The 26,197-nt window shown below is 37.0% G+C and overlaps 4 protein-coding genes across 7 annotated transcripts; 2 read left to right on the top strand and 2 right to left on the bottom strand.

Annotated features, from left to right (window-relative positions):
• Positions 1-2,309: 2,309 nt before the first annotated feature.
• Positions 2,310-8,852, top strand: LOC145617913 (protein TOC75-3, chloroplastic-like). Its single transcript, XM_081672681.1, has 8 exons — positions 2,310-3,109; positions 3,321-3,747; positions 4,478-4,699; positions 4,790-4,897; positions 5,258-5,449; positions 5,548-5,796; positions 7,805-8,059; positions 8,315-8,852. Exons 1-8 carry the CDS (start codon positions 2,373-2,375, stop codon positions 8,552-8,554), a joined length of 2,430 nt encoding a protein of 809 aa, XP_081528807.1. The 5' UTR covers positions 2,310-2,372; the 3' UTR covers positions 8,555-8,852.
• A 161-nt stretch (positions 8,853-9,013) lies between these two features.
• On the bottom strand, positions 9,014-13,534 carry LOC145617914 (uncharacterized). Of its 2 annotated transcripts, XM_081672682.1 has the most exons (5): positions 12,980-13,534; positions 10,396-10,561; positions 9,772-9,804; positions 9,485-9,579; positions 9,014-9,389 (listed from the first exon to the last, which is right to left on the bottom strand). In XM_081672682.1, the coding sequence occupies exons 1-5, from the start codon at positions 13,364-13,366 to the stop codon at positions 9,165-9,167; spliced, it is 906 nt and encodes a 301-aa protein (XP_081528808.1). In that variant the 5' UTR covers positions 13,367-13,534; the 3' UTR covers positions 9,014-9,164. The 2 variants fall into 2 exon arrangements, with proteins under 2 accessions (XP_081528808.1, XP_081528809.1); XM_081672683.1 differs by lacking the exon at positions 9,772-9,804 and having other exon boundaries at positions 12,980-13,530.
• Positions 13,535-19,537: 6,003 nt separating this feature from the next.
• Positions 19,538-21,417, top strand: LOC145618305 (pentatricopeptide repeat-containing protein At5g59600-like). Its single transcript, XM_081673081.1, has one exon. The coding sequence runs from the start codon at positions 19,632-19,634 to the stop codon at positions 21,270-21,272; it is 1,641 nt and encodes a 546-aa protein (XP_081529207.1). The 5' UTR covers positions 19,538-19,631; the 3' UTR covers positions 21,273-21,417.
• Positions 21,418-22,295: 878 nt separating this feature from the next.
• On the bottom strand, positions 22,296-26,036 carry LOC145617962 (transcription factor PCL1-like). Of its 3 annotated transcripts, XR_014107824.1 has the most exons (3): positions 24,949-26,035; positions 23,991-24,124; positions 22,296-23,641 (listed from the first exon to the last, which is right to left on the bottom strand). XR_014107824.1 is itself a non-coding variant. In XM_081672734.1 (2 exons), exon 1 carries the CDS (start codon positions 25,893-25,895, stop codon positions 24,996-24,998), a length of 900 nt encoding a protein of 299 aa, XP_081528860.1. In that variant the 5' UTR covers positions 25,896-26,036; the 3' UTR covers positions 23,787-24,204; positions 24,949-24,995. The 3 variants fall into 3 exon arrangements, 2 of the variants coding, with proteins under 2 accessions (XP_081528860.1, XP_081528859.1); XM_081672734.1 differs by lacking the exon at positions 22,296-23,641 and having other exon boundaries at positions 23,787-24,204; positions 24,949-26,036; XM_081672733.1 differs by lacking the exon at positions 22,296-23,641 and having other exon boundaries at positions 23,787-24,124.
• Positions 26,037-26,197: the final 161 nt, after the last annotated feature.

The raw sequence follows: 26,197 nt of genomic DNA, 5'->3' as shown, positions 1-26,197 counted from the left end.
ATTTCTTCAGGATGAGGTGATTTCTCCCTTTGCTTATTGGTTTTCCTTTGAGCAAACAGTGTATCGAGTGTGAATTTACTCGGACTAGGGTGTTTTTCTCATAAATGATTGCCCAAGCTTTGGGCTCGAGGAGCATCATTAATTGAATCTTCTGATACAGAAGGATTTCCTACTGCATTATCTGAATAGCTTTTGCCTAAAGTAGGTCTAATAGTCCTCAATCTTAGAGTAGGAAGCTTTTGTTTCACCTCATTATTATCAATTTGTCTTTCGGCATTGTTGTTGTAAATTTTCTTCTCAAATGCCAATGGATTTGCTCTTTCATGTTTGGTAACTTCTTTACAACTCTTGGGTTCGCGATTGGATTCATAAGCTAAAGGAAAAAGTAGCTTATTAAAAGAATCATTGAAACATATCCTTCAACTAAGCAATTTAAATTTATATTCAAGTTTTTTAAAAAATAACAATTTGATGCCAAGAGATTTAGACATCCAATTTGATCCTAGAAACTAAAGATGGACTAAAATTATTTGCACAACAAACATATTATATATCATCCTATCTACAAAAAATACAAGAACAGTTTGGCCTTGCTTCCTTTTTGCCGTATAAATATTGAGTAGAATTAATTAGTCCAAATCAAGGTTTGAGTTACGATACCTAGAGATCCAAAATTGTGATCAGGTTCATCTTCATCTACATAATCTTCCAAGGCAACACCCCATGAAGGTGTACGATTACCATCATTATCATGTCCTGATTTCTTTCTAACTAGAGTTTGTCGCCATTTTTTAGCCTTCTCTTTTACTTTGCCAAGAACAGATAATTTCTTTCCATGGTGTAAGTGGTCGTCTTCTTTGTCATGAGCTCTTCCTACTGTCGACAATGCATTCCCACCGGATGTTGGATTTTCAGCTGCACACATAATTCATCAAAATAATTATGTTATATGACTAAGAATAACAAAAGAAAACATGTTAAAAGTATAAAATCGAAAAAGCAATTAACGATATAATAGATGATATTACATACGATGATCAAGAAGTTGTTCAATAGTTTTGACATCCATTTCAGCCATAATTTGAGAAATGGAAAATAAACTGGTAAATCAATTCAAAGACTAAAATTAAAGTTGATAAATTATTCAGGTAATTAAAGTCTTGATTTAAAATGTAAGAAAAAATGGTGTAATATCTGGTTAAAGATGTCATAACTTAGCAAGATAGTTAGAAACATATGGTTGAGGAAGCACTCTCTTCTAGTTAGCCACTTGGCAAACTATCAATGTTCATCTGATAAGTTGATTAGATTTTATAACTAACTTCCTAAACATCAGCCTCAATCTTTGTGAAAAATGGAGTGTTTTCTTTCTTTATCATTTTTTTCCCTTACATTTTGCAAGAAACTCTTTTATTGGAAAAAATATATAATCACATAAAGTAGAAATTGAAGCATAACAATTAAATCATAAATGGATATTATAGGTTGAGTACAAAACAATACTTTAAGATTGTTAATAAAGTCAGGACATTGGACATTGAACTCTTAAAATGAGCATCACACTTCCTTTCAAGTTGTAATCACCAAAATTAAACAAAATAAATGTGACCAAATTATATTATTAGAAAACAAACTAAATACCATTGACAAATTAAACTTGGAAACTACTTTGTACAAAATGCAAATAAATAGAAACATCAAACATGATCTAACAAGAAAACACACATACAATCATACATATTATACGAAGTATATCAACCAATCAAAGCCTAAATCCCATAAGGAGGTCGACTATATGAACCAAAAGTGAGCTTTATACAAAGTATATGCTAGACACATTCAATCATTACATTATACGAAGTATATGCTAGACAAAAATGTATCATCAAGCTAGAAGGAACAATAACCAACATTTATCTATCAAATTCAAGTCTCTAGTGTTACCGCCTCTTCTATATAGAATTTATCTTCTCTTCAATATTTTGTTAGGTTTAACCTAAATCAACCTTGAAGCAACCACTTTGTAAGAATTAAAGATAAAAAAAACAACTCAAATTTTCATTTACGGCAACCTCCGCAATCCCATTTAATCATCGCTATAAACCCATAATTTACACCTTTTGAGATTCATTAATCATTACCCATGACATAAACAATTTAAAGAGCAAAAAAAGTACGAGAATATCTTTAAAGAACGAAGAGAGTACATCCTATGAATCCATAGATCCACCTGCAGGCTGTGCAACACAGAACCCAACTCAACTTTCCTCTTCCCCTTAAACCCTTTTTCTTATAAAACAAACAAAATCCTCATTTCTTCTCTCTCTCTCACTTCTCCTTCTTCCTCCTCTCGCCTCTCCTTATCCCCAATAATGGCGTCCATCACTCTTCCCGGCGCCATCCGCATCTCCTCCCACCCTTCCACCGCCGCAAACTCCTCCTCTTCTCGCCGTCCCAAAACCCACCTCCCTTCTTCCTTCCCCAAATCCAACCCCATCAAATCTTCTCTCTCCTCCCACAACAACCCCACCTCCAACAACAACAACAACACCCCTTCTTCTTCTTCCAATTCTACCCCTCTTCAATCCCTCCTCTCTCACCCCATTATCTCCAAAACCCTAATCATCTCCATTCCCACTGGCATCCTCCTCTTCACCCTCGGCGGCGGAGGCGGGGGTAACAATTTCTTCAATGGCGGAGGCGGGGGCGGTGGAGGCGGAGATGGGTCTTGGTGGTCACGATTCTTCTCTCCCCCCGCTTTCGCCAAAGACGAAGAGACGGAAGGTTGGGATCCTCATGGTCTACCTGCTAACATTGTTGTTCAGCTTAATAAGCTTAGTGGGTTTAAGAAGTACAAGGTTTCTGATATTCTGTTCTTTGATCAACGACGTCGGTCTACTGTTGGTACTGAGGATTCTTTCTTTGAGATGGTTTCTCTTAGACCTAATGGGGTTTATACAAAGGCCCAGCTTCAGAAAGAGCTTGAAACCCTAGCTACTTGTGGAATGTTTGAGAGGGTTGATTTGGAGGGGAAAACTAATCCTGATGGTTCTATTAAGGTTACTATATCTTTTCTTGAAAGTACCTGGCAATCTGCTGAGAAATTCAGGTTTTTTTTTTGGTTTTTTCTTTACTGTGTTTTGTTAAGATTTGCTTGTTGTGATGTTTTTGTTCAGTATAATTGGAATGTATTATTATGTGATTGTTTTAATTGTAAGTTTTGATTCAATTTTGGTTTTTTTGGGGAGTAGTAAGTATTTTGTGGAGAAATTGATGTGGGTATTTGTTTGATTTTAATGTATGTGATTATTGGTATTTAGGTGCATTAATGTGGGGTTGATGCCGCAAACGAAGCCGGTGGAGATGGATCCTGATATGACTGATAAGGAGAAGCTTGATTTCTTTATAAGCCAAGAGAAGGATTATAGGAGGAGGATTGACCGGGCTAGGCCGTGCTTGTTGCCAACCCCAATTTATCGAGATGTGATGAAGATGTTGAGTGATCAGGGGAAGGTGACTGCAAGGTCACTGCAGAAGATTAGAGATACGGTTCAGAAATGGTACCATGATGAGGGGTATGCTTGTGCTCAAGTGGTGAATTTTGGGAATTTGAATACTAAGGAAGTTGTTTGTGAGGTGGTGGAAGGGGATATTACCCAGTTGTTGATTCAGTTCCAGGATAAACTTGGAAATGTAGTTGAAGGGAATACTCAATTTCCCGTTGTTTGGAGGGAATTGCCTAAGCAGGTAATAGCATTTTAATCTTTTGTTGCAAATCCATAGTTATTTAGCCGTTTTGAACATTTAATATTTGAGATTTGTTGATATATCCAAGCTCATGTAGCAGTACCTTTAGCTGTCATACCAGTGGTCTAAAATGATACCTAAGAAGTTTGATACATGTAATACCCCTTAATCACCAAATCACCTGAATAAGAAAGGTGATGAAGATGTTGAGTAATCAGTAATACATTGCTGCTGTGTTTCATGTTAAAATGTGAGTTTGGATGTCCATTGGAAACACTGACAACGTCAATTTGATGTAATTTGAGACTGGCAACTATTCTATTATTTTGCGTGGTTAAGACTTAGAATTCACTTCATAAAGTGTCAATATTATTAGAACTATACATGGCTGTTGAAAAACGAAGGAAATGAAAATATTCATATTCTGCAGTATGTGCAGGATTTTTAGACTGTTAACTTTCACATATAGAAATGTACCAGAAAATTTAGGATCAGTATGAGGTTAAGCACTCATAGTTTGTATATATTTACTATTTGATGCATGGCTATACATAATGGATATGGACATCATTGTGGTGCCGGCTGCTTAGTTTTTACTTCTAAGTTATCTGCTAATGTAATCAGAAATGACAAGAGAAAATGGCCATAGTTGCTGATTATGCTGTAATCTAAAGTATTTCTGCGTCATTTTAAAGCATTAATTAGTTTGTTGTGGTGTTCAATTTTGCAGCTTAGAGTAGGTCATGTCTTTAACATAGAAGCAGGAAAGCAAGCTTTGAGAAACATAAACTCTCTGGGTTTATTTTCTAACATTGAAGTGAATCCACGTCCTGATGAAAAATCTGAAGGAGGAATAATTGTTGAGATCAAGCTTAAAGAACTTGATCAGAAGTCTGCTGAAGTGAGTACTGAGTGGAGTATTGTTCCTGGACGTCAAGGGCATCCAACACTGGTAGGTTTCATTATCTTTTTCTACCAAAACTTATCAAGTTTGTATTAAGTTCTGATTTTTTGAATTTTTCCCTTCCTGAAACCTCCCCAGGCTTCTATCCAGCCAGGCGGAACTGTCTCCTTTGAACACCGAAACATCAAAGGTCTCAATAGATCATTCCTTGGCTCAGTGACCACCAGTAACTTCTTCAACCCGCAGGTAATATTACTTATAAATACAGGTCCTCAAAAAAATACTCTTTTTCTTTATTGTACTTAATAAAAATAAGTGCACCATGTGATACTGTTTTCACCCTGAATGGCGGCTCATCTTTTGTCCCTCTAAGCATGACTGTTCCATTAATATGTTTCCCTTCATGGTCCTTAGCCTCATATCCCCTTGGTCAGTAGGTTGATGCTCTGATTAGTTACAGTCTGTGTTCAGTGATTATCTGTATTTATAGCTTATTCTATTTCAAGAGATCAGTATATTCTCAGGAATGAAGATGTTCTGGCCCACTCTTTTGTGTTTCAGCTCCTAGGGATGTTATTCTTCTGGTTCTAACTAGCACATTTTCAGGATGATCTTGCTTTCAAGTTTGAATATGTGCATCCATATATTGATGGTGTATATAGTCCTAAAAACCGCACTTTTCGAACAAGCTGCTTCAATAGTAGAAAGCTGAGTCCTGTGTTTACTGGAGGCCCAGGACTGGATGAAGTTCCTCCTATCTGGGTTGATAGGTCTGGTGTGAAAGCTAATATTACTGAGGTTGGTACTTGATTCTGAAGTTGACTTTGCTTGCCTAGTTCTATATTTTTTCTTCCACTCATATTAGCTATGACTTATACTTATTGTCACTTTTGCAGAATCTTACCCGGCAGAGCAAGCTTACTTATGGACTTGTGGTTGAAGAGATAACAACACGAGATGAAAGCAGCCATATTGCCATTGCAGGTCAAAGGGTGTTGCCCAATGGTGGAATTAGTGCTGATGGACCCCCAACAACTTTAAGTGATACTGGTATTGACCGAGTGGCATTCTTACAAGCAAATATTACACGAGATAACACAAAGTTTGTAAATGGAGCTATAGTTGGTGATAGAAATGTGTTTCAGGTAACTTTTTTATCCTTCATTTTTGATCAATTTCTCCCAGTGTACTTTGTCAATGCACTATTATTAATATACGGAGTAGCTGTTACAGGAATGTTTTAGACATAGTACCCTATTTTACAATTCCTTTAAGTCTCTATAGTCATGAAGATTGACTGACAAATGAATCACTATTGCTATGAACACCTTAGAAACAAACAGGAATTCTCCTTGTTCGGAAGTGGGATAGCATAATTTCCTCTTTTGCACATTGTGGATTTCACCTATTATCTATGCAACATTCCAAACTGAGTAGCTTAAGTCACATCTTATTGTTATGACTTATGAGTTTACTTTACAGGTTTTTCTAAATTAAAAAAAATCTAGTATGGATATGTTGGTTGCAATGATTGCCACTCTTGTAAATCTCATACTCTCTCCCTAAAATGAATGGAAACATTGCCTCTTATACTGGAAAACGAAATTCCAATGTGACATCAATTTAGCTACATGATTTTCAGGAATCCACTAATGTGCTGGGTGCCATGAAGGGGTGGGGGATTTGTTTTGTTTTTTTTTTTTTTTTTTGGGGGGGGGGGGGGGGGGGGGTGGAGCGACAAATTAAAATTATGTATGGTTGCGAATGAACCCTTGAGGCTGAGCATATCTCTCTTTGTTTAATATCTCATGTCAACTTGCCTAGTGCAGTAATGAATACTCTAGTTTGAGTCTTAGTTTTAAAAGGCGCACCAAGGCGCAAATGGTCCTTGCAACCTAGGCGCAAGGCGAAGGCGCGCGCCTTTTGTATGCAAGGCGCTTGTATTTATATATTTACTTCAAATTATTTTTTACTTTGATTGTACTTAATACCAATTAAAAAGATTCATCATAAATTAAATAATGATATATGTAAAGCTAAGGTAGTCCGAATTTGAAAAAATGTCCACCATTCTTCAATTTATAACTTAAATCTTAGTTATTTTCCTTGAGGCGCAAAGGCGCACCTTACCAGAGGCGCTTTGAGGCGCACGCCTTCCGTAGGTTACTGAGCCTCGCCTAGCTAAATCCTATTTCCCAGGGCCTGGGAGCGAGGCGCACCTCGCTTTTTAAAACCAAGGTTTGAGTTTTCTGAGGTCTGACCGACTGACCCCCTGTAGTAATGTTTAAATGAATACGGTAGTTTGTTAGCTGTATTGACCAGATTAATGTTGGAATTTCTCTATCAATAATAAGTTGGTTTGAACTTTGAATTAAAGATGTCAAATGGTACTCCATAGTTACTAATTGTGGTAATATAAAACTTTTTGGAGACATCCAAAAAGGAGCTTGGACAAACATTAGTCAAAATGGAAAACGAGGTACAATTCTCTTATGTCATTGATGGTATAGCTTTACAAATTAATTAGTACTTTCTGTGTACCATTCTCCCATTAGGGTAGTAAGGTAAGTTTGTTATGTAGTATCAATTTATTGTACTACCTCCATTCTAGGCTAAATGCAACATTTGATTGGCACACTTTACCATTAATATTTCTAATTATCTTTTATAAAAAAAAAAGTATGCAAAGCTGATATCAAAGCTGATATGCTGAATAAAAATTGAGATAAATCTAAAAACATCTTATATACTATGTAGCAAAAAGGGATAAACTTACATGGTAATCAAAACCTAATTACTGATGGAATAATTCTTTTTAGCAATTGCCAAACTTTGCTATAGGGAGCAACCTATTGGGGGTAAAGTTGCATATGTTTGAAGCTCCTTATAAAAGCTTCTTGGACAAAGTGTTGTTTATACCAGTCAATGTTTGAAGGGAGGAAGAGGGTGGGGGGTCAATGCTCTAGTATGGCAGTATGCTGTGAGATGTGACAAGATTTCATGGCAATATGTCAAATTGGCCTGGCATCTTTTAACGAGCGTGATAAATTATATCTTTGCTTATGCTGTTTTAGCTTTCATTGGTGCATTTTTCAGACTTGTATGAATCTTAATATGCAAAAACTTGATTTGATTCTTGTCTTCTGATTGCAGGTGGACCAAGGCTTGGGCATTGGCAGTAAAAATCCACTCTTCAACCGCCATCAACTAACATTAACCAGGTTTCTTCAGTTGAAGAACGTAGAAGAAGGTGCTGGGAAACCACCACCGCCTGTACTTGTCCTTCATGGTCACTATGGTGGCTGTGTGGGAGACCTTCCTAGCTATGATGCGTTTACCCTTGGAGGACCCTACTCTGTGAGGGGTTATAACATGGGAGAACTTGGTGCAGCTAGAAGCATTCTTGAGGTAAGTTTCTAATCAGCTATAGTCATCTTCAGTTCTTCGCAATTTTATTTTTAGCAGCACTCAGCACAGAATCAATAGGCATATATTGATGACATGATTAACATAGATGAATCTTTATTGAAATTATGAGAAAGATGCATATCCACTTGATGTAATGTATGACCTTGATAGTTGTGTTTTATTGTGCTAAGATAGAGATGCAAAACTTGAAATACAAGTGTTGGCTAACATTTTTTTTTCTTTTTTTATCTACAGCTTGCTGCTGAATTGCGGATACCTATCAAAAACACACATGCGTATGTTTTTGCAGAACACGGGAATGATCTTGGAACTTCCAAAGACGTCAAGGGCAATCCTACAGAAGTTTATAGAAGAATGGGTCAGGGCTCATCTTATGGAGCTGGTGTCAAGCTAGGTCTTGTGCGAGCTGAGTATGCTGTTGATCACAATTCTGGTACTGGAGCAATATTCTTCCGGTTCGGGGAAAGATTTTGAGCTCGGTATAGTTTTTGTTTCCAATCGTGCCTTAATAAACTGAGGTTAATTTAGCTTTTGATAGAGTTGTGTAGAATGGAGAGGCCAAATTAGTTTTTTGAAGGTAAATGGCGGATTTCTAGGAAAAATTGTTTGTTGATTTCTTGTGGGTAGTAATTCATAAATGAGAACTTATGTTTTTTTTTTTTGGTACTGTATTCAGTATTCAATTTTTCAATTGAAAGGTCATTTTTTCTGTTTTGATGTCGATAACTTCAATTATTATGGCATATATGAAATGAGCAGACACTTGTCCCGATGAACATTTAGCATTTGTATTTCAATAATAGTTAATTATAGATAATATGTCGATTTCTAGTGCAAATTCAAGTTAAATTCATTTGAAAAGAAGCATCTCCATAACTCCAGTTGGAGCATAGGTTCTGTGCAGGACATAATCTTTGTAAACGACTAAAAGCATGACCAAAATGGTATTCAGGGATCCACCCAATCATTTAAAGACGTCACCGACTCACTGTGAATAGACTAAATCTTTCAAGCTGAAACTATCATGATACAGTTTTGTGTTACAATATACACCAAAATTTAAGCAAAAGAAGTAATTTTACTGCTATAGGCCTAATTCCTTCTTTAATTGAGCGAGAGCAGCTTCAATGTCGTCAATACTTTCTTCAATGCTGTTTTTGTTTTTTCCTCCTGTTCCATTATCAACATTATTTACTCTTTGAGCACCAGAACTTTTAAAAGAATCTTCTCTAGGTGCCTCACCACCAATATCTTCATTGGTTATATTGAGTTCCTTCTCCAAAAATTCAACAAACTCTTCACCTATTTCCTGTAGAGATAATAGTAGATCATTTAGCTCAATTAGCTGCTAACTGCAACTTCCAAAATCTGAAGTATGAGAAAAGCGTGTAAATATTGGCTCACCGATAACTCTTCCCATAAACTCTTCGGCTTCCCTTGTGATGAGGCATTTGCTTCCCAGCTTTGAAATTCTTCCTGTAGATCTTTAAAGAAATCACCTGCAACACCCAAAACTAGACTTGAGCAGCAATAAGGAAGCAAATTTATGCTTTTATTGAACAATTTCATGTTCCAGGAGAAAAAGGAAGTAAAAGAGAAGCAATTTCTGCTAGCTAGGTTGCAAGTATTGAAGAGATGGTACATGGTTATCACTGTAGCCTTGCATATATCAAAGAAGATAAATAATCTACCTACTGTAATTTGGACATCCGTCAAAAATTCACCTGCAACAGCAATGGGTTCAGCATAAGAATACATTCCTATGACAGCGCTAGACCACACAGGACAGATCATAAAAGGTGTGGTGGTAGTCCCTTTCAATATTGGGGCATAGAACCATATATATATCATAGATGGACAACACGCTACCATGATCTTTCAAGAAATTATAAGTGTGCTGAATCACATATGTTTCTCTCCGCAAGCTTGTAGCAGCTAAGCAGCTAGTCATATATTCAAGAATTTGCTAAGATATTATACATACTTTAGTAAACTAGATTTAGTAAGAGTTCCCAGTATTTACATCCACTAACACACTAGATGAAAACCTATTCAACATAATTCCAAGCTAGACAGGTACTTGTGTAAGGTTAAAACTTAAAAACAACTAGAAAACAATCTCAAAATGGAATTTTGTCGGTCCATAAGATATAAATTTTATAACTACAATCATAAAATCAAGTGCCGATTATTTATTTCCAATTCAGTCTGGTTAGTAATCAATAGAAACAATCACCTGAGTATGCATAATCACCTAAAATGAGAACTATTATAAATCAGTAATTATAGACTGCTATGATGAATTGAAAATGTACCAAATCCATAGAATTCTTCCTCTTCTTGGGTGCTCTGACTTCTTCCAGAAGATGAATACGAAAAGTCAGATCTGCGATTGCCAGCATCATATCTATCTCGAGAATCAGAGTTGATCAATGTATTATATGCATGCTTTATTCTCAAAAATTTCTCTTGAGCATTTGCCTGTAAATAGAGAAATGAACTTAGAACTACTGTAGAAGGTTGAGAATATTAAACCTCCATAACTAAGATTCCATGCTTGAAGGGAAAGCGACATGCATTGTTATTAGAACGAATACCATGAGATCACCTACATAAGTATGAGCAACTGCAGCAAACACACATGCCTCTGCAACACCTAATATAATCCACCATGTAGCTCATGAATCCTACCTAACAAAGCTTCAGCCCATATCAGTGGGGTTGGATCAATCAGCTACATAGATTTAGTACATACAAAGCAATAGGAGCCCGTGGCCAAACGAGTCCCAACGGCTGGAAGAGCACCGCACGTTTAACGTTTTGTGGTGTCTCGTGCGCCCCTGACGGACCTTGAAAATCCATGTACGGACATTAATCAGTCGCCTGTGGTAGCCTTGAATTAATAAAGCTAGGCGTGTACAAAAATGACTAAATTGATGGTTTTACGGCAAAGTGGACGGTTTCAACCACTCAAATGGCCTCCCGAGGTGTCGTGGGGTCCATAGGAAACACCCCAACCTCTTTCCTATGCGGTCCAAAATAGTTAAAAAAATCTTCAAAACTAAAGGCTATAATCCACGCTTTTTGGACCAATTTTTTAAGGTTTTGAGGCTCGGTGTCGAAAATTATTGGGATTTTGGGGGATGCATCCTGGGGTCATCTAATGTTGTTTGGAACCATATATGACCACCAATCAGTCACATAAATGGATGGTTTAATCAAGGGAGACTTGTATGAAAATGGCTAAATTGATGGTTTGAAGGCAAAGTGGATGGTTTCGGCCACCTAAATGACCTTCTGGGGTGTCGTGGGGTCCATATGAAGAACCTTGACCAATTTTCTTTTAGGGTCCGATAAAGTCCAAAATTGTCTAAAACTGAAGATCCACGCTTTTGGACCAATTTTTGAGGTTTTAAGACTCGGTCTCGAAAATTATAAGGAAATTAAGGGATGCATCTTGGGGTCATTTAATGTTGTTTAAAACCATATAAAACCACTAATTGGTCACATAAAGGCCAATGGTGGCATTGGGTAAATTAAGGGAGGCATGTACGAAAATGGCTAAATCGATTGTTTAAAGGTGAAGTAGATCATTTCAACTATCCAAATGGCCTCCTGTGTCATAGGCTACATGGGAAGACTTTCGAAAATTTTCTTTCCGGTCCAGAAAAGTCAAAATTGTCCAAAAGTGAAGGTTATAATCCACTTTTTGGACCATTCTAGGTCCTGGGATCGATTTTGAAAATTTTCAAAAATGTAAAGGATGCATATCAAAGTCGTGAGTCATATGATATTGTTTAAAACCATATATGAATATTAGTCGGCCATATAAAGTCCCGTGGTGCCCTTGAATTAATGAAGGAAACATAAGTTGTAAACGGATATATTGGCAGTTTAAAGGCTGAGCGGACGATTTGAACCGCCCAAGTGGGCTCCCGGGGTGTCTTGCGGTCTATGGGAAGCACCCCGACTTGTTTCCTTTCCTGATTAAAAACTCTGAAAATTGTCCAAAGGTTATCCACACTTTCGGGCCAACTGAAAGGCTAAATTTTGGAGTGTTCGAGTTGAAAAATCACGGATTCGTAAGAGATGCATCCCAAAGTCATATGCGGCCTACGAAAATGGCTAAACTGCGGTTAAAAGACAAAGTGGATGGTTCCAACCACTGTTGTGGGGTCCATGAGACTCACCCTGGTAGGCGGATAGAGGATATTTCCAAAGAGATGTCTAAAACCTTAGCTGCAATGACAACTCCAAAGAACATAGTCTAAGCCAATTAGCAATGATTAAGGATGAAGCAACTGTAACTAACAATTTCATTTCCCTAAAATCCTTAGCAACAAGTCCATTGGACCATTGGTATTTCATATACTACAGCCGTGATAGGTGAATGATGAACACTACATTGCCAATCCGCCTTTCCACACCATAACCATAACTATAGGCCACCAGTCACCACAATATAACAGCTAGCACAAGGCCACAATTTATTTTAGTTCTGATACACAAAACAGAAGCTCATTGACATTACTATTCACTGATGATTGTATGCCTTATTCCAACACTAGAACATCTCGGCTAAAGCAATGGTGTTCAACTATCAGCTAAAACCTAACTAATCAATTTGAAAGTCGAAACGAGGTGATACTCAAGATATGTGATCAAATCTCGTCCACATGAATTCCCATTAGGCTCCCAATCCCATAAATGCACTAAAATAACAGCAAACACCAACACCACTATAATGTACATATAAAAATTTCAACTAACAAAAATTCCTCTTTTCACAATTAAAAGTTCAAAACATCCCGATTCACTAATCAATTACAAGCATCCAATTCAAGCAAAATGCAAACAAACCCCAAATCAAAATTGAAATTAAGGATAAAGAAAAAATACCTCTTTATTAACATCTGGGTGATATTTAAGAGCAAGTTTTCGATAAGCCCTTTTAATTTCATTAGGAGTAGCAGAAGAAGAAACCCCCAAAACTTGATAAGGGGTTTCTCTAGCACTAGCTTTTACTTTATATCTCTGCTTCTTCCTCAAATTTCTGGAACTGGGTATTGAAGAATGTGAACCCAGCACCAAAAGATCAATTACATGGCCTCCATAGCAGCATCTAAGTACAGGAACAGAAGTAGGAGAGAGAAAATTAGATTGAAGGTGAAGAGTAAAGGGATAAAGATATGTTCTTGGGGAGTAATTTTGATTGTGATGAGAGAATATTAGGATTTGAGGGGTTGATTTTAATTGAGTTGAAGGAAGTGTGAATCCATTACGCATATTTAATTCAATGGTTTTTTGGTACTAAATTTTCATTTACAGTGATTTTTGGCTAAATGGCAAAGTTTGTTGGTTCAATTTTTGCAAGAAAGGTTTGGATGGTTGTGGAAGGGGGAAGGAAGAGTGGTGTAGGGACTAGGGAGGCCATTGATAGGAGTTAAATTTGGCCACAAATTTAGGTGTCATTGTTGTCTCTTTTGTATGTAGGGGGTGAATTGTTTTATTGATCTTCAAGATTAACTATGACTCTATGAGTAAGTAATGACATGAGTTAATAAAAATGACTTAATTGGGTCGAGTTTAAATTTAAAGAATGATATGAATTGTGTAACAATGATAAGGTTGGAACTATAATTAATAATTGAAAAACAAATTCTCAAATCAGTTTTGTATTTTTCAAAATAAAGAGAAAGAGACCTATTCTTACTGAGATGTAGTCTCTTTAAAATTTGAACTTGTCGATATAATAAGGAATTTGTAATTAACTAAGGAGGCAAAGAGACTAGTTGTAACTTAAATGGGTCTCTTTTCTAAAAATGTTAATTGTAGTAGCGGTTTTAAAACTACAATTGCTACTGCTATTAGCGGTTTTCAACTGAACCAAAAGAAAAAAAACAAAATTAACGCTTAACGTGGACGATATTTGGGGAATAAATTTTTAAACTGATTCACAAAGGAAATTTATTTTTACAACCTCCGTTTAATATAATTTGCAACAATAGACATTATTTACTCATACTTTATGTCAAATCGTTGCAAATAATATGAATTAGTAGAGTATACTCTGTAGTACTTATGGCCAACTAAAAATCTGCACAGTATTTATGTGAACATGTCATTCGAAGCTAGATTTAGAGCTGTCAAAAACTGACCCGACCCGAGAACTCGACCTGAACCGGCAATAATCTGAACCCAACTTGTACACGGACAATGGGGTGAAACTAGTGACCTTTAACCCGACCTGAACCTGACCATATGTTAACGGACAACCGATTTGATCCAATACTTTTTGACATGAACCAGAACCTGCTCCCAACCTGAGAGTAACCGTCAACCGATTTAATCCAACCAAACAACGATCTGTACCCGAACTAGTACTCGACCCAATTAAATTTCGCCACCGGCCCCCAAAACCTCAAAATTTCCTTAAAGCGTGGATTATGCCTTCAATTTTGTAATTTTTTGAACTTTTTTGCCCGGAAATAATTGCCGATATGTTTACCATGGTCCCTAATACCCTCCAAGAGTACTATTGGGTCGCTGGAACCATCCAATATACCATTAAACGATCATTTTACCCATTCACAACTTGCAGTGATTTCGTAAACTCAAGCCTACCATGGACGTTAATGACAACATATAATGATCATATATGGTTACAAACGGCATTATATGACCCAGAGATGTATCCCTTAAGGTTTCAAGGCTTTTCGCCACCATGCCTCGAAACCTCAAAATTTCCTCAAAAAGCGTGGATTATAGCCTTCAATTTTGTAATTTTTTGACATTTTTTCGCCCGGAAATTAAAATTGCCGAGATGTTTACCATGATCCCTAATACCCTCTAAGAGTACAATTGGGTCGCTGGAACCATCCAATGTACCCTTAAACGATCATTTTACCAGTTCACAACTTGTAGTGATTTGGTAAATTCAAGCCTACCATAAAAGTTTATGACAACATATAATGATCATATATGGTTACAAACGACATTATATGACCCAGAGATGTATCCCTTAGGGTTTCAAGGCTTTACGCCACCGTGCCCCGAAACCCCAAAATTTCCTCAAAAAACGTTGATTATTGCCTTCAATTTTGTAATTTTTTGACCTTTTTTCGCCCGGAAATTAAAATTGCCGAGATGTTTACCATGGTCCCTAATACCCTTAAAGAGTACAATTGGGTCGCTGGAACCATCCAATATACCCTTAAACAATCATTTTACCCGTTCACAACTTGTAGTGATTTCGTAAACTCAAGCCTACCATGCACGTTTATGACAACATATGATGATCATATATGCTTACAAACGGCATTATATGACCCAGAGATGTGTACCTTAGGGTTTCAAGGTTTTTCGCCACCATGCCCCGAAACCTCAAACTTTCCTCAAAAAGCGTGGATTATAGCCTTCAATTTTGTAATTTTTTGAACTTTTTTCGCCCAAAAATAAAAATTGCCGAGATGTTTACCATGGTCCCTGATACCCTCCGAGAGTACAATTGGATCGCTGGAACCATCCAATATATCCTTAAACGATCATTTTACCCATTCACAACTTGCAGTGATTTCGTAAACTCAAGCCTACCATGGACGTTTATGACAACATATAATGATCATATATGGTTACAAACGACATTATATGACCCAGAGATGTATACCTTAGGGTTTCAAGATTTTTCACAATCATGCCCCGAAACCTCAAAATTTCCTCAAAAAGCGTGGATTATATCCTTTAATTTTGTAATTTTTTGACCTTTTTTCGCCCACGAGATGTTTACCATGGTCCCTAATACCCTCCAAGAGTACAATTGGATCGCTGGAACCATCCAATATACCCTTAAACGATCATTTTACCCGTTCACAACTTGTAGTGAATTCGTAAACTCAAGCCTACCATGGACATTTATGACAACATATAATGATCATATAGGGTTACAAACGGCATTAAATGACCCAGAGATGTATCCCTTAGGGTTTCAAGGCTTTTCGCCACCGTGCCCTAAATTCTCAAAATTTCTTCAAAAGCGTGGGTATAGCCTTCAATTTTGTAATTTTTTGACCTATTTTTGCCCGGAAATAAAAACTGTCGAGATGTTTACTATGTCCTCTAATACCCTCCAAGAGTACAATTGGGTCGCTGGAACCATCCAATATACCCTTAAACGATCATTTTACCCTTTCACAACTTGTAGTGATTTCGTAAACTCAAGCCTACCATGGACGTTTATGACAACATATAATGATCATATAGGGTTACAAACACATTATATGACCCAGAGATGTATCCCTTAGGGGTTCAAGGATTTTCGCCACCATGCTCCGAAACTCAAAATTTCCTCAAAAAGTGTTGATTATTGCCTTCAATTTTGTAATTTTTTGAAATTTTTTGCCCGAAAATAAAAATTGCCGATATGTTTACCATGGTCCCTAATACCCTCTAGGAGTACAATTGGGTCGCTGGAACCATCCAATATACCCTTAAACGATGATTTTACCCGTTCACAACTTACAGTAATTTCGTAAACTCAAGTCTACCATGGACGTTTATGACAACATATAATGATCATATATGGTTACAAACGGCATTATATGACCCAGAGATGTATCCCTTAGGGGTTTCAAGGCATTCGCCACCGTGCCCCGAAACCTCAAAATTTCCTCAAAAAACGTGGATTATAGCCTTCAATTTTGTAATTTTTTGACATTTTTTCGCTCGAAAATTAAAATTGGCGAGATGTTTACCATGACCCCTAATACCCTCCAATAGTACAATTGGGTCGCTGGAACCATCCAATATACCCTTAAATTATCATTTTACCCGTTCACAACTTGCAGTGATTTCGTAAACTCAAGCCTACCATGGACGTTTATGATAACATATAATGATCATATATGGTTGCAAACGGCATTATATGACCCACGGATGTATACCTTAGGGTTTCAAGGCTTTTCGCCACCGTGCCCCGAAACCTCAAAATTTCCTCAAAAAGCGTGGATTATAGCCTTCAATTTTGTAATTTTTTTTACCTTTCTTCGCCCAAAAATAAAAATTGCCGAGATGTTTACCATGGTCCCTAATACCCTCTAAGAGTACAATTAGGTCGCTGGAACCATCCAATATACCCTTAAACGATCATTTTACCCGTTCACAACTTTTAGTGATTTCGTAAACTCAAGCCTACCATGGACGTTTATGACAACATATAATGATCATATATGGTTACAAACGGCATTATATGACCCATAGATGTATCCCTTAGGGGTTTCAAGGCTTTTCGCCACCGTGCCCCGAAACCTCAAAATTTCCTAAAGAAGCGTGGATTATAGCCTTCAATTTTGTAATTTTTTGACCTTTTTCGCCCGGAAATAAAAATTGGCGAGATGTTTACCATGACCCCCAATACCCTCCAAGAGTACAATTGGGTCGCTGGAACCATCCAATTTATCCTTAAACGATCATTTTACTAGTTCACAACTTGCAGTGATTTCGTAAACTCAAGCCTACCATGGACGTTTGTGACAACATATAATGATCATATATATATGGTTGCAAACGACATTATATGACCTAGATATGCATACCTTAGGGTTTCAAGGTTTTTCGCCACCGTGCTCCGAAACCTCAAAATTTCCTCAAAAAGCATGGATTATAGCCTTCAATTTTGTAATTTTTGACCTTTTTTCGCCCGGAAATAAAAATTGCCGAGATGTTTACCATGGTCCATAATACGGTCATGCCCTTAAACAGTCATTTTACCCGTTCACAACTTGTAGTGATTTCGTAAACTCAAGCCTACCACAGAAGTTTATGTCAACATATAATGATCATATATGGTTTCAAACGACATTATATGACACTGAGATATATCCCCTAGGGTTTCAAGGTTTTTCGCCACCGGCTCTGAAATCTCAAAATTTCCTCAAAAAACCTGGATTATAGCCTTCGATTTTGTAATTTTTTTTACATTTTTTCGCTCGAAAATAAAAGTTTCCGAGATGTTTACCATGGCCCCTACTACTCTCCGGGAGTCCAATTTTGTCGATGGAATCATCTAATATGTCATGATATAGTTATTTTAACCGTTTGCAACTTGCACTGATTTCGTAATCTCAAGCCTACCAAGGACGTTTATGACAACATATAATGATCATATATGGTTTTAAACGACATTATATGACCCCGAGATGTTCTCTTAAGGTCTCAAGGCTTTTCGCTACAGGGCCCAAAACCCCAAAATTTCTTCAAAAAACTTGGATTGTAGCCTTCAATTTTGTAATTTTTTAACCTTTTTTCACCCACAAATAAAAATTGTCGGTATGTTTAACATGGTCCCTAATACCCTCCGGGTATCCAATTGAATCGGTGGAACCATCCAATATGCCCTTAAACAGTCATTTTACTCGTTCACAACTTGCATTGATTTCGAAAACTCATGCCTACCACGCGTACGTTTATAAAAACATATAATGATCATATATGGATTCAAACGGCATTATATGACCCCGAGATATGTTCCCTAGGGTCTCAACACTTTTTGCCACCGGGCCTCGAAACCTCAAAATTTTCTCAAAAAGTGTGGATTATAGCTAGAGCTGTCAAAAACTGACCCGACTCGAGAACCTGACCTTATCAGACAAAGATCTAAACCCAGCCTGTACTCGAAAAATTGGGTGAAACTAGTGACTTGTAACCTGACTTGAACCTGACATGATCTTATCCGAAAACCATTTGATCCAATACTTTATGACCTGGACCTGAACCTGCCACGACTTGATAGTAACCGTCAACCAATTTAATCCGACCCAAAAACAATCCGAATCTGAACTAGTACCCGACTCAATTAAAACATGAACCCGAGTTAAGGAAGATTTGATTAAATTTTATATACCTTTTATTCAGCTTATATACTGGTATAATTTTGTAAACCTTCAATCCGATTTAATAAAATCTTTTGTGCAGCTTATATAACTTTTGTTCTCTATTACTCGTATATAGGTTTAATAAAATCTTGATGATGCTTGATCAAATTATAGAAAGCGTAATTATATAGTTCAACTTGGCCACATCGATATTTATTAGAATTGAACTTGAACTAGAACCTGACTCAACACTAACCCGAACCCGAATGTACCATCTTGTTAACCCATCCAAACCCGACTCAACACAATCTTGAACCTGAAATTGAATCCGATCTGATTTTAACTCGAATTGAACCTGACCTATATCCGAAAAGGTAAACGAACACGTATAACTTGAATTGAAATTGACACGAGCTGAACCTAAACCTGATCCGAAGCTAGATTGACTCGACACAACCTGATCCTGATTTAACCCGATACCTAATTTGACTAGACCCAAACTCGACTTGAATACCCGAATTGATAGCTCGAGCTAGATTTGATATTTCTGCAGTTCTGCTGGATCCAGACAAGTAGTCTGGATAAAAAAAATGTAGTACTACTCCGTAGTCCGTACCAACAATAGTACAATAATGTAATCTGATTGTTACTCGTAGTTTGTGAAAATCAGTTAATTCAGTCAAATGTTTCCGATTTTCAGACTAACCATTTTCCTGACATCCTACAACCGAACCCACTTCATAAACCGTTCATTTCAAACATCCTCAGATTCTTACATCAAATGCATCGAAAATTACACTCTAAATCGATCTTTGGTGTCGGGTCAAGTGTTACATGCTCATTTGATCATCAATGGATTAGCTAATTTAAGTCATATTGCTTCCAAGCTCATCACAATGTATGTCGAATGTCGGGAATTGGGTATTGCACACCAAGTGTTCGATGAAATGCCTAAGAGTAATTATCGACGATGGATAGCCCTTATTGGGGCGTATGCCAAATGTGGCTTTTACGAGCAAGCATTGGATTTTTTATGTGAGATGGTTGCAGAAGGTGTAAAGCCTAACAATTTTGTGCTTCCTAGTGCTCTTAAAGCTTGTGGACATCTGTTAGAAACACGGACCGGAGAGGAGATACACGGGTTCAGTTTGAGGAGTTCGTTTGATGATGATGTGTTTGTTGGTAGTGCTCTTATAGATATGTACTCGAAATGTGGATTTGTTGATAAAGCTAGGAAGGTTTTCGATAACATGATTGAGAAGGATTTGGTTGCTATGAATGCTATGGTTGCAGGGTATGTTCATGCTAGATTGGTAAAAGAGGCTTTAAGTTTTGTAGAGAATGTGCAAGTGATGAAATTGAGGCCTAATGTGGTCACATGGAATACTTTAATTGCAGGATTTTCGGAAGCAGGGGATAGTTTAATGGTAGATGAGCTTTTCCAAGTAATGCGTGATAACAAGATTGAGCCGGATGTGGTGTCTTGGACTTCTATCATATCAGGGTTAGTGAAGAATTTTAAAAATGACGAAGCCTTTGTCACATTCCGAAAAATGATGGATTCTGAATGTTTTCCGAATACAAATACTGTCAGCACTCTGTTATCTGCTTGTGCTAATGTAGCAAATGTGTCATGGGGGAAGGAGATTCATGGTTTTGCTTTGGGGGTTGGGCTAGAGCAGGATATATATGTGCAGAGTGCGCTTATAGACATGTATGCTAAATGTGGATGTATATCTCAGGCATCAACTTTGTTTCATAACATGACTAGAAGGAATACCCCCACATGGAACTCGATGATCTTTGGATATGCTAACCACGGTTATTGTAATGAAGCAATAGAACTTTTCAAGAGGATGGAAATTGAGGATGCAGGGAAGCTCAGTCACTTGACATTCACTGCAGTGTTAACAGCCTGTAGTCATGGTGGGATGATAGACCTCGGAAGAACCCTCTATGAATCAATGCAAGAGGATTATAACATTAAGCCGAGACTTGAGCATTATGCATGTATGGTAGATCTTCTTGGTAGAGCAGGGAAATTAACCGAGGCTTATGATTTAATCAATGCAATGCCTATTCAACCTGATTTGTTCGTATGGGGAGCATTATTAGGAGCCTGTAGACAGCATGGTAACATAGAGCTAGCAGAAGTAGCAGCAAAACATCTGTCAGAACTCGAACCCAAGGGTTCTGGGACAAGTTTATTGTCAAATTTGTATGCCGGATCAGGAAGTTGGGTAAACGCCGCAAGACTAAAGAAACTGATGAAGAAGAAGAAATCGAAAAGTTTTCCCGGGTGCAGCTGGATAGAGGCTGCCTGATACACAACAGCTTCCCTGGCCTTAGAGGGGGTGAACAAGACATTCATATACTGTACCTAAATGGAAACAATTTCTGTTGTTTGGATTATGCATACATTCAACTTAAGTGTATTTTTACATCATCATTAATTCATTATCTAGAATGTCACCTTTGACAACTCAAAAGGTCACTTTATCCACTAAGAAAATAATTTAAGTTAGTAGGGTAATGACTCTGATGAGCAAGTACTTTATTTTTGTGCAAATTTCCTAACAAAAAGCAGCACTTTTTTTTTTTTTTTTTTTTTTTTTTTTTTTGGTTTAAAAAAAAAAAAAAAAAAAAAAGCAGCACTTTTTTTTTTGGAATTGTGTCATTTTTGGGTTAGTTTCATTTTTATTAATTAAATCTTTCTACTTTGGAGTTAGAACTCTTACATCATCTCAAAACCGCAATTTGCCATTAAATTTGTTATTGGGAAGTTTGGTCGTTCTTGCTTAATCACTTTATTTAAATAAGCATTATTATTCAAGGAATCATATTTTATTATGGATAAGATTTTAAATTACAGCAAGTTGCAACAAGAAGATATTGTGGTCCCCTCCAGATCGATCTGTTGGGGTGTTGGCAAATGAAAATGGTGTTTTAGGTTCTTGACAAGGTCATGTTTTCATGAGTTTTTAATGACCCCTAACTTATTTTTTATGCAAATGGCATGTCGTAAGAAAATAACCTCGTTGACTTTGACACATGACACTTAACAACCCTTCTAACCTTGTTGTGAATCTGTAATTCGTTACTAATGCATTTAAACTTTCATGATCTTAATCTTTTTACACGAGGATTGGTAAGTTGGTAACACTTCATATTAACCAAATCTTTTCCAAGGAGTATATTAATAACTCGAATAATAAAATAATCAACATAGATAAATTGAGCTTGATAGTTACAATCCTTTCACTGTGATTGCTCAAGAATACAGTAAAAAGTACTTTATGACCTTTTTGACTTTTCACTCTTCTGTTATTTACAAGAGTTGGTAAACCTCTCATACACCATATTTTGTACCTCACTTAAATGTATACAACTACACTGTTGTATTAACCACACAATCAACTATCAACCATAGCACAAAAGCTCTATATGTGCAAAAGGAGCAGAGACAAAGCTTTACATCACTTAAATGTATACAACTTCACTATTGTATTAAAAAATTGCAATGACAGCTAAGGTAAGACATTATTGTATAAACAGTTTGATTGTTATGATATCATAAAACAAATAGAAACAGAAATTAACATACATTAAACTGAATACCCTTTTCGTAGGTGTAAAATGAACTTATCGCTTATTAAACCTGAATTTAAATTATCTGAATTTAATTTTTACAAACTTGTTTTTCCGGGTTAATTTACACAAGATCTCTGTGTGTGTACTTTCTTATTTTTGCAAGGGGTAGGGGTGTTTTAGCCACCAATACAGCTCATAAAGATTTAATCAATCAAACACTTGAAGCTCAGAAAAATGGACCACCAACCACTTGAGGGTTATCTAAAAATACCACTTGCATTTTTTCTGAAAAGCAGGGCCTTAGAAAATCCTAAAGAGTTAAGCTTAAGCTTATAAGAATCCCATGTTCAAACCACAATAGATAAGTGTCACCCTCGGCCTCCACCTTTAGATTTTCAGTGATTTTAGTCCAAGAAACATATATCACACTTCTTACTTTCCAGGTTCTACTCAATCTAAACTTCTAAAGCAAAGTGCATCATATTCGCCCGATTGATACCTCTGTTGATATTTTGTCGCAAACGAACCTCTAACTCATGATCGTACCTCTAGTTCCACTTTCATACTACCCTGAATTGGTAAAGCACCACCCCTCCTGCCACCACCCACCCTCTAACATACCCATTTGAATCAAATCTACATCTTCAGAGAACATGAACTGGAAGCATTGACTCTCAGCTATCTGCTATCCTAAGAAAGAATAAACTCCCATATTAGTAAATATGATATGAAAATATTGCATCTCACAACTCCAAATAACCCAAACATGCCCCCTATAAGCATAACATAGTTATAGATTAGGCAAGCTACCCAAATAACTCCCATAATCTTAACCCTAAGATAGGCCCTCAACTTCTGTACAGAACAAAAAGACATTTGTGATGATGATGCTCAACCCCAGCCCCCGCACTACCCGTGGCACCCCTACCTTCTCTGAAAGGGGTAAAAGCAAAGAGGGAGAAGAAGAAGAATATGTCTGTAAAGGGAGAAAAAGAAAATGAGAGAGAAATACTCAATGCACTTGTATGCCGAACAGGCAAAAAACAGCATAGTTGTTAGCTAATCTGTTGTTCATCTTTCTTGTGTTGCTTCAGCTTGATAACTGAAAAAGAAGATACAGCGTTATATATGCTTAAACCAAATGTACTTCGATCTCAAAAATACATTAGAAACATATTCTTGAGATGGTGTTGCTTGATTATCAAAGACAACAGATCAGTTAGATTTGTTATTAAATAATATGTTCATCTTTCTTGTGTCGCTTCAGCTTCACAACTGAAAAGAAAGATACAATGTTATTCTAAAATCAATTGTACATCAATCCCAAAAACACGTTAGATCATATCCTTGAGACTGTGATATATATATATATAACCTACATGAACCATGACAGAATCTTTCTTCTAGACACGGTGACAACGGAATGATATACATTAGACAAGAGTACTAACTTCTTCAGACTTGAACACGAGTCGTCCATACATTGGAGGCATTCGATTCCCTTGAATTTCTTTCATGTCACTTATGTGAAGCATTTCTGTTTTCTAGAGTGCCTTCCCAATGGTGGAATGTTCAGTCATTCAATCTATAAGATACAGAGCATAATCTTATCAAAACCTGTTTGTTTTAGGGCTGTGTCCCTCTTGTCAGCAAAAGGAAAATAACCTATTCAGCAGCAAGAATAAGATGGACAATCATACTGCATGATATATGCTTTCAGATCAACTCTTGCTCATAACAGCAACACAAATGATTTCTACTACATGCGACATTTCGATACAAAACACACAAGACCAAAGGTACTGAAGTAAGGTAAAGCAAAGTACCATAATACCCGTCCTCAATTCAACATCACATCAGTTTCTTGATCACTATAAAAGATTAAAAGCCACCATGTGCAACAAGTATAACATTACTACATAAAGGAATACCAAACCAAAACAGATAGATACCACCTATTTCCAATATTTAGTTGTGAAAGTGTTAGATTTCATTACTGTACTATTTTAGACTGACTTGCACTATATTACTGACAATAAATTCCGAAAGATCGAGATAACATACATCAGAATATTAGATTAACAGCCCAACCATTTCTGAAACTCTCCATCCAAATACATGGAAAACTGACAATCAAATCAAATAATGAAAGCAGGACAACTAGAACTTTCAAAGGTAGACCCTTTTAGTTTCTAAATTTAACACATCCTACTAAGCTGATCAAGTTTAAGATTTCAATTCTACACAACAATCTAGCACAAAAAACCAACTACCCAAGAATCAGAACAGATCAAACAATCAAATTTCACAATTCAAGTCAATAATCTAACAAATCAAAACTTTCACACAAAAACAAAATCAAAATCACCAGAAGCTGAAAAATAATGAAATCAGAAAAAAAGATTATACCTTTGTCATAAAAATAAAACAGAGAAGATCTAAGATGAGCTCCATCTTCAGTTATTACCAGGACCAACAGTTGGAGGTTGATGATAAGAAACCATAGAACCATACTTATTCCCTGACTGCATCATCATTCCATTCCCACCATTACTAAACTGATTATAATTATAATGATTATTACTATTATTATGATTCTGATTTTGATTATGACTATAATTATGATTATTCTGATTCTGCTCAAACCCATTAAAATGCCCCATTCCTGTCATTCCCATTCCCATTCCCATCATCGGCATCACCGGAACCGAACCCGAATTCCCATTTCCATTTTCCGAAGATGAATTCGACCCGCCATCAAACGAATCACCTCTCATCCTCTTCAAATAAAGCCGATATTTCTGTAAATGACTCGCAACATTCTCTCTAGTCAAACCCTCTACATTCATCAACTGCATAATCGTCTTCGGCACCGCATTCTTAATCCCTAAATGTCCAACCACATCAACAAATCTCTTATGCAATTGCGGCGTCCACACCAACCTCGACCTCTTCACCGCCTTCTCTCCACCACCTCCGCCGCCGCCGGACATCGCCGCATCAGCCGCGACCTCCGCCGCCGCGGAATCAGCATCTTCCGGCGAATCAGTCCGCCGTTGCTTCTTCGTCCCTGACTCGTCGTCGTTTTCCTCGCAGAAATCCTTGTAATTGGCGCCGCAGAGGATGGAGAGAGTGTCCTCGGAAGCTTGGGTGACTTCGCCGGAGGTCCGGTAGGGTTCCGGCTTGATGTTGAACGCCGATAAAAGTTCGATTGGAATTAAGCCTTGAGTTAACGGCGCTATGTCGGCAAAGTTAGGTAAACCTAATTCCCACTCGTGAACTTGTTCGTCGTCGTCGTCTTCTTCTTCGCCGGCGATGTACAGTCTGCCGTCGTAGTCGCCGTTAACTTCTCCCATGGTAAAAATAAAAAATAAAAAAAAAAAGGAAAAAAGGATGATTGAATAATTTTATTATTTAATAATATTTAGAGAGAGAAAGTAAAGGGGTGTTTGGATGAAAGGGGAAATAGAGAAGTGAGAAAGGAAAGAGAAGAGGGGCAAAAAGTGCACGAAATAAATAAATATCTACGCTACTCAATAATCGGGTGGTGCCTATGTGGACGGTTTAGCTAAGATATTTTTGGTTCGCTTTACCCTTAAAATCTCACAATCCATTTTCATGGAAAAATGGAAATATCTATAACTAAATTTTTTTTTTT

Source organism: Chenopodium album, chromosome 26, assembly GCF_948465745.1.
Source record: "Chenopodium album chromosome 26, dcCheAlbu1.1, whole genome shotgun sequence".
In the NCBI taxonomy this organism is placed as follows: domain Eukaryota; kingdom Viridiplantae; phylum Streptophyta; class Magnoliopsida; order Caryophyllales; family Amaranthaceae; genus Chenopodium; species Chenopodium album.
This window is presented reverse-complemented; position numbering and strand designations above follow the sequence as displayed.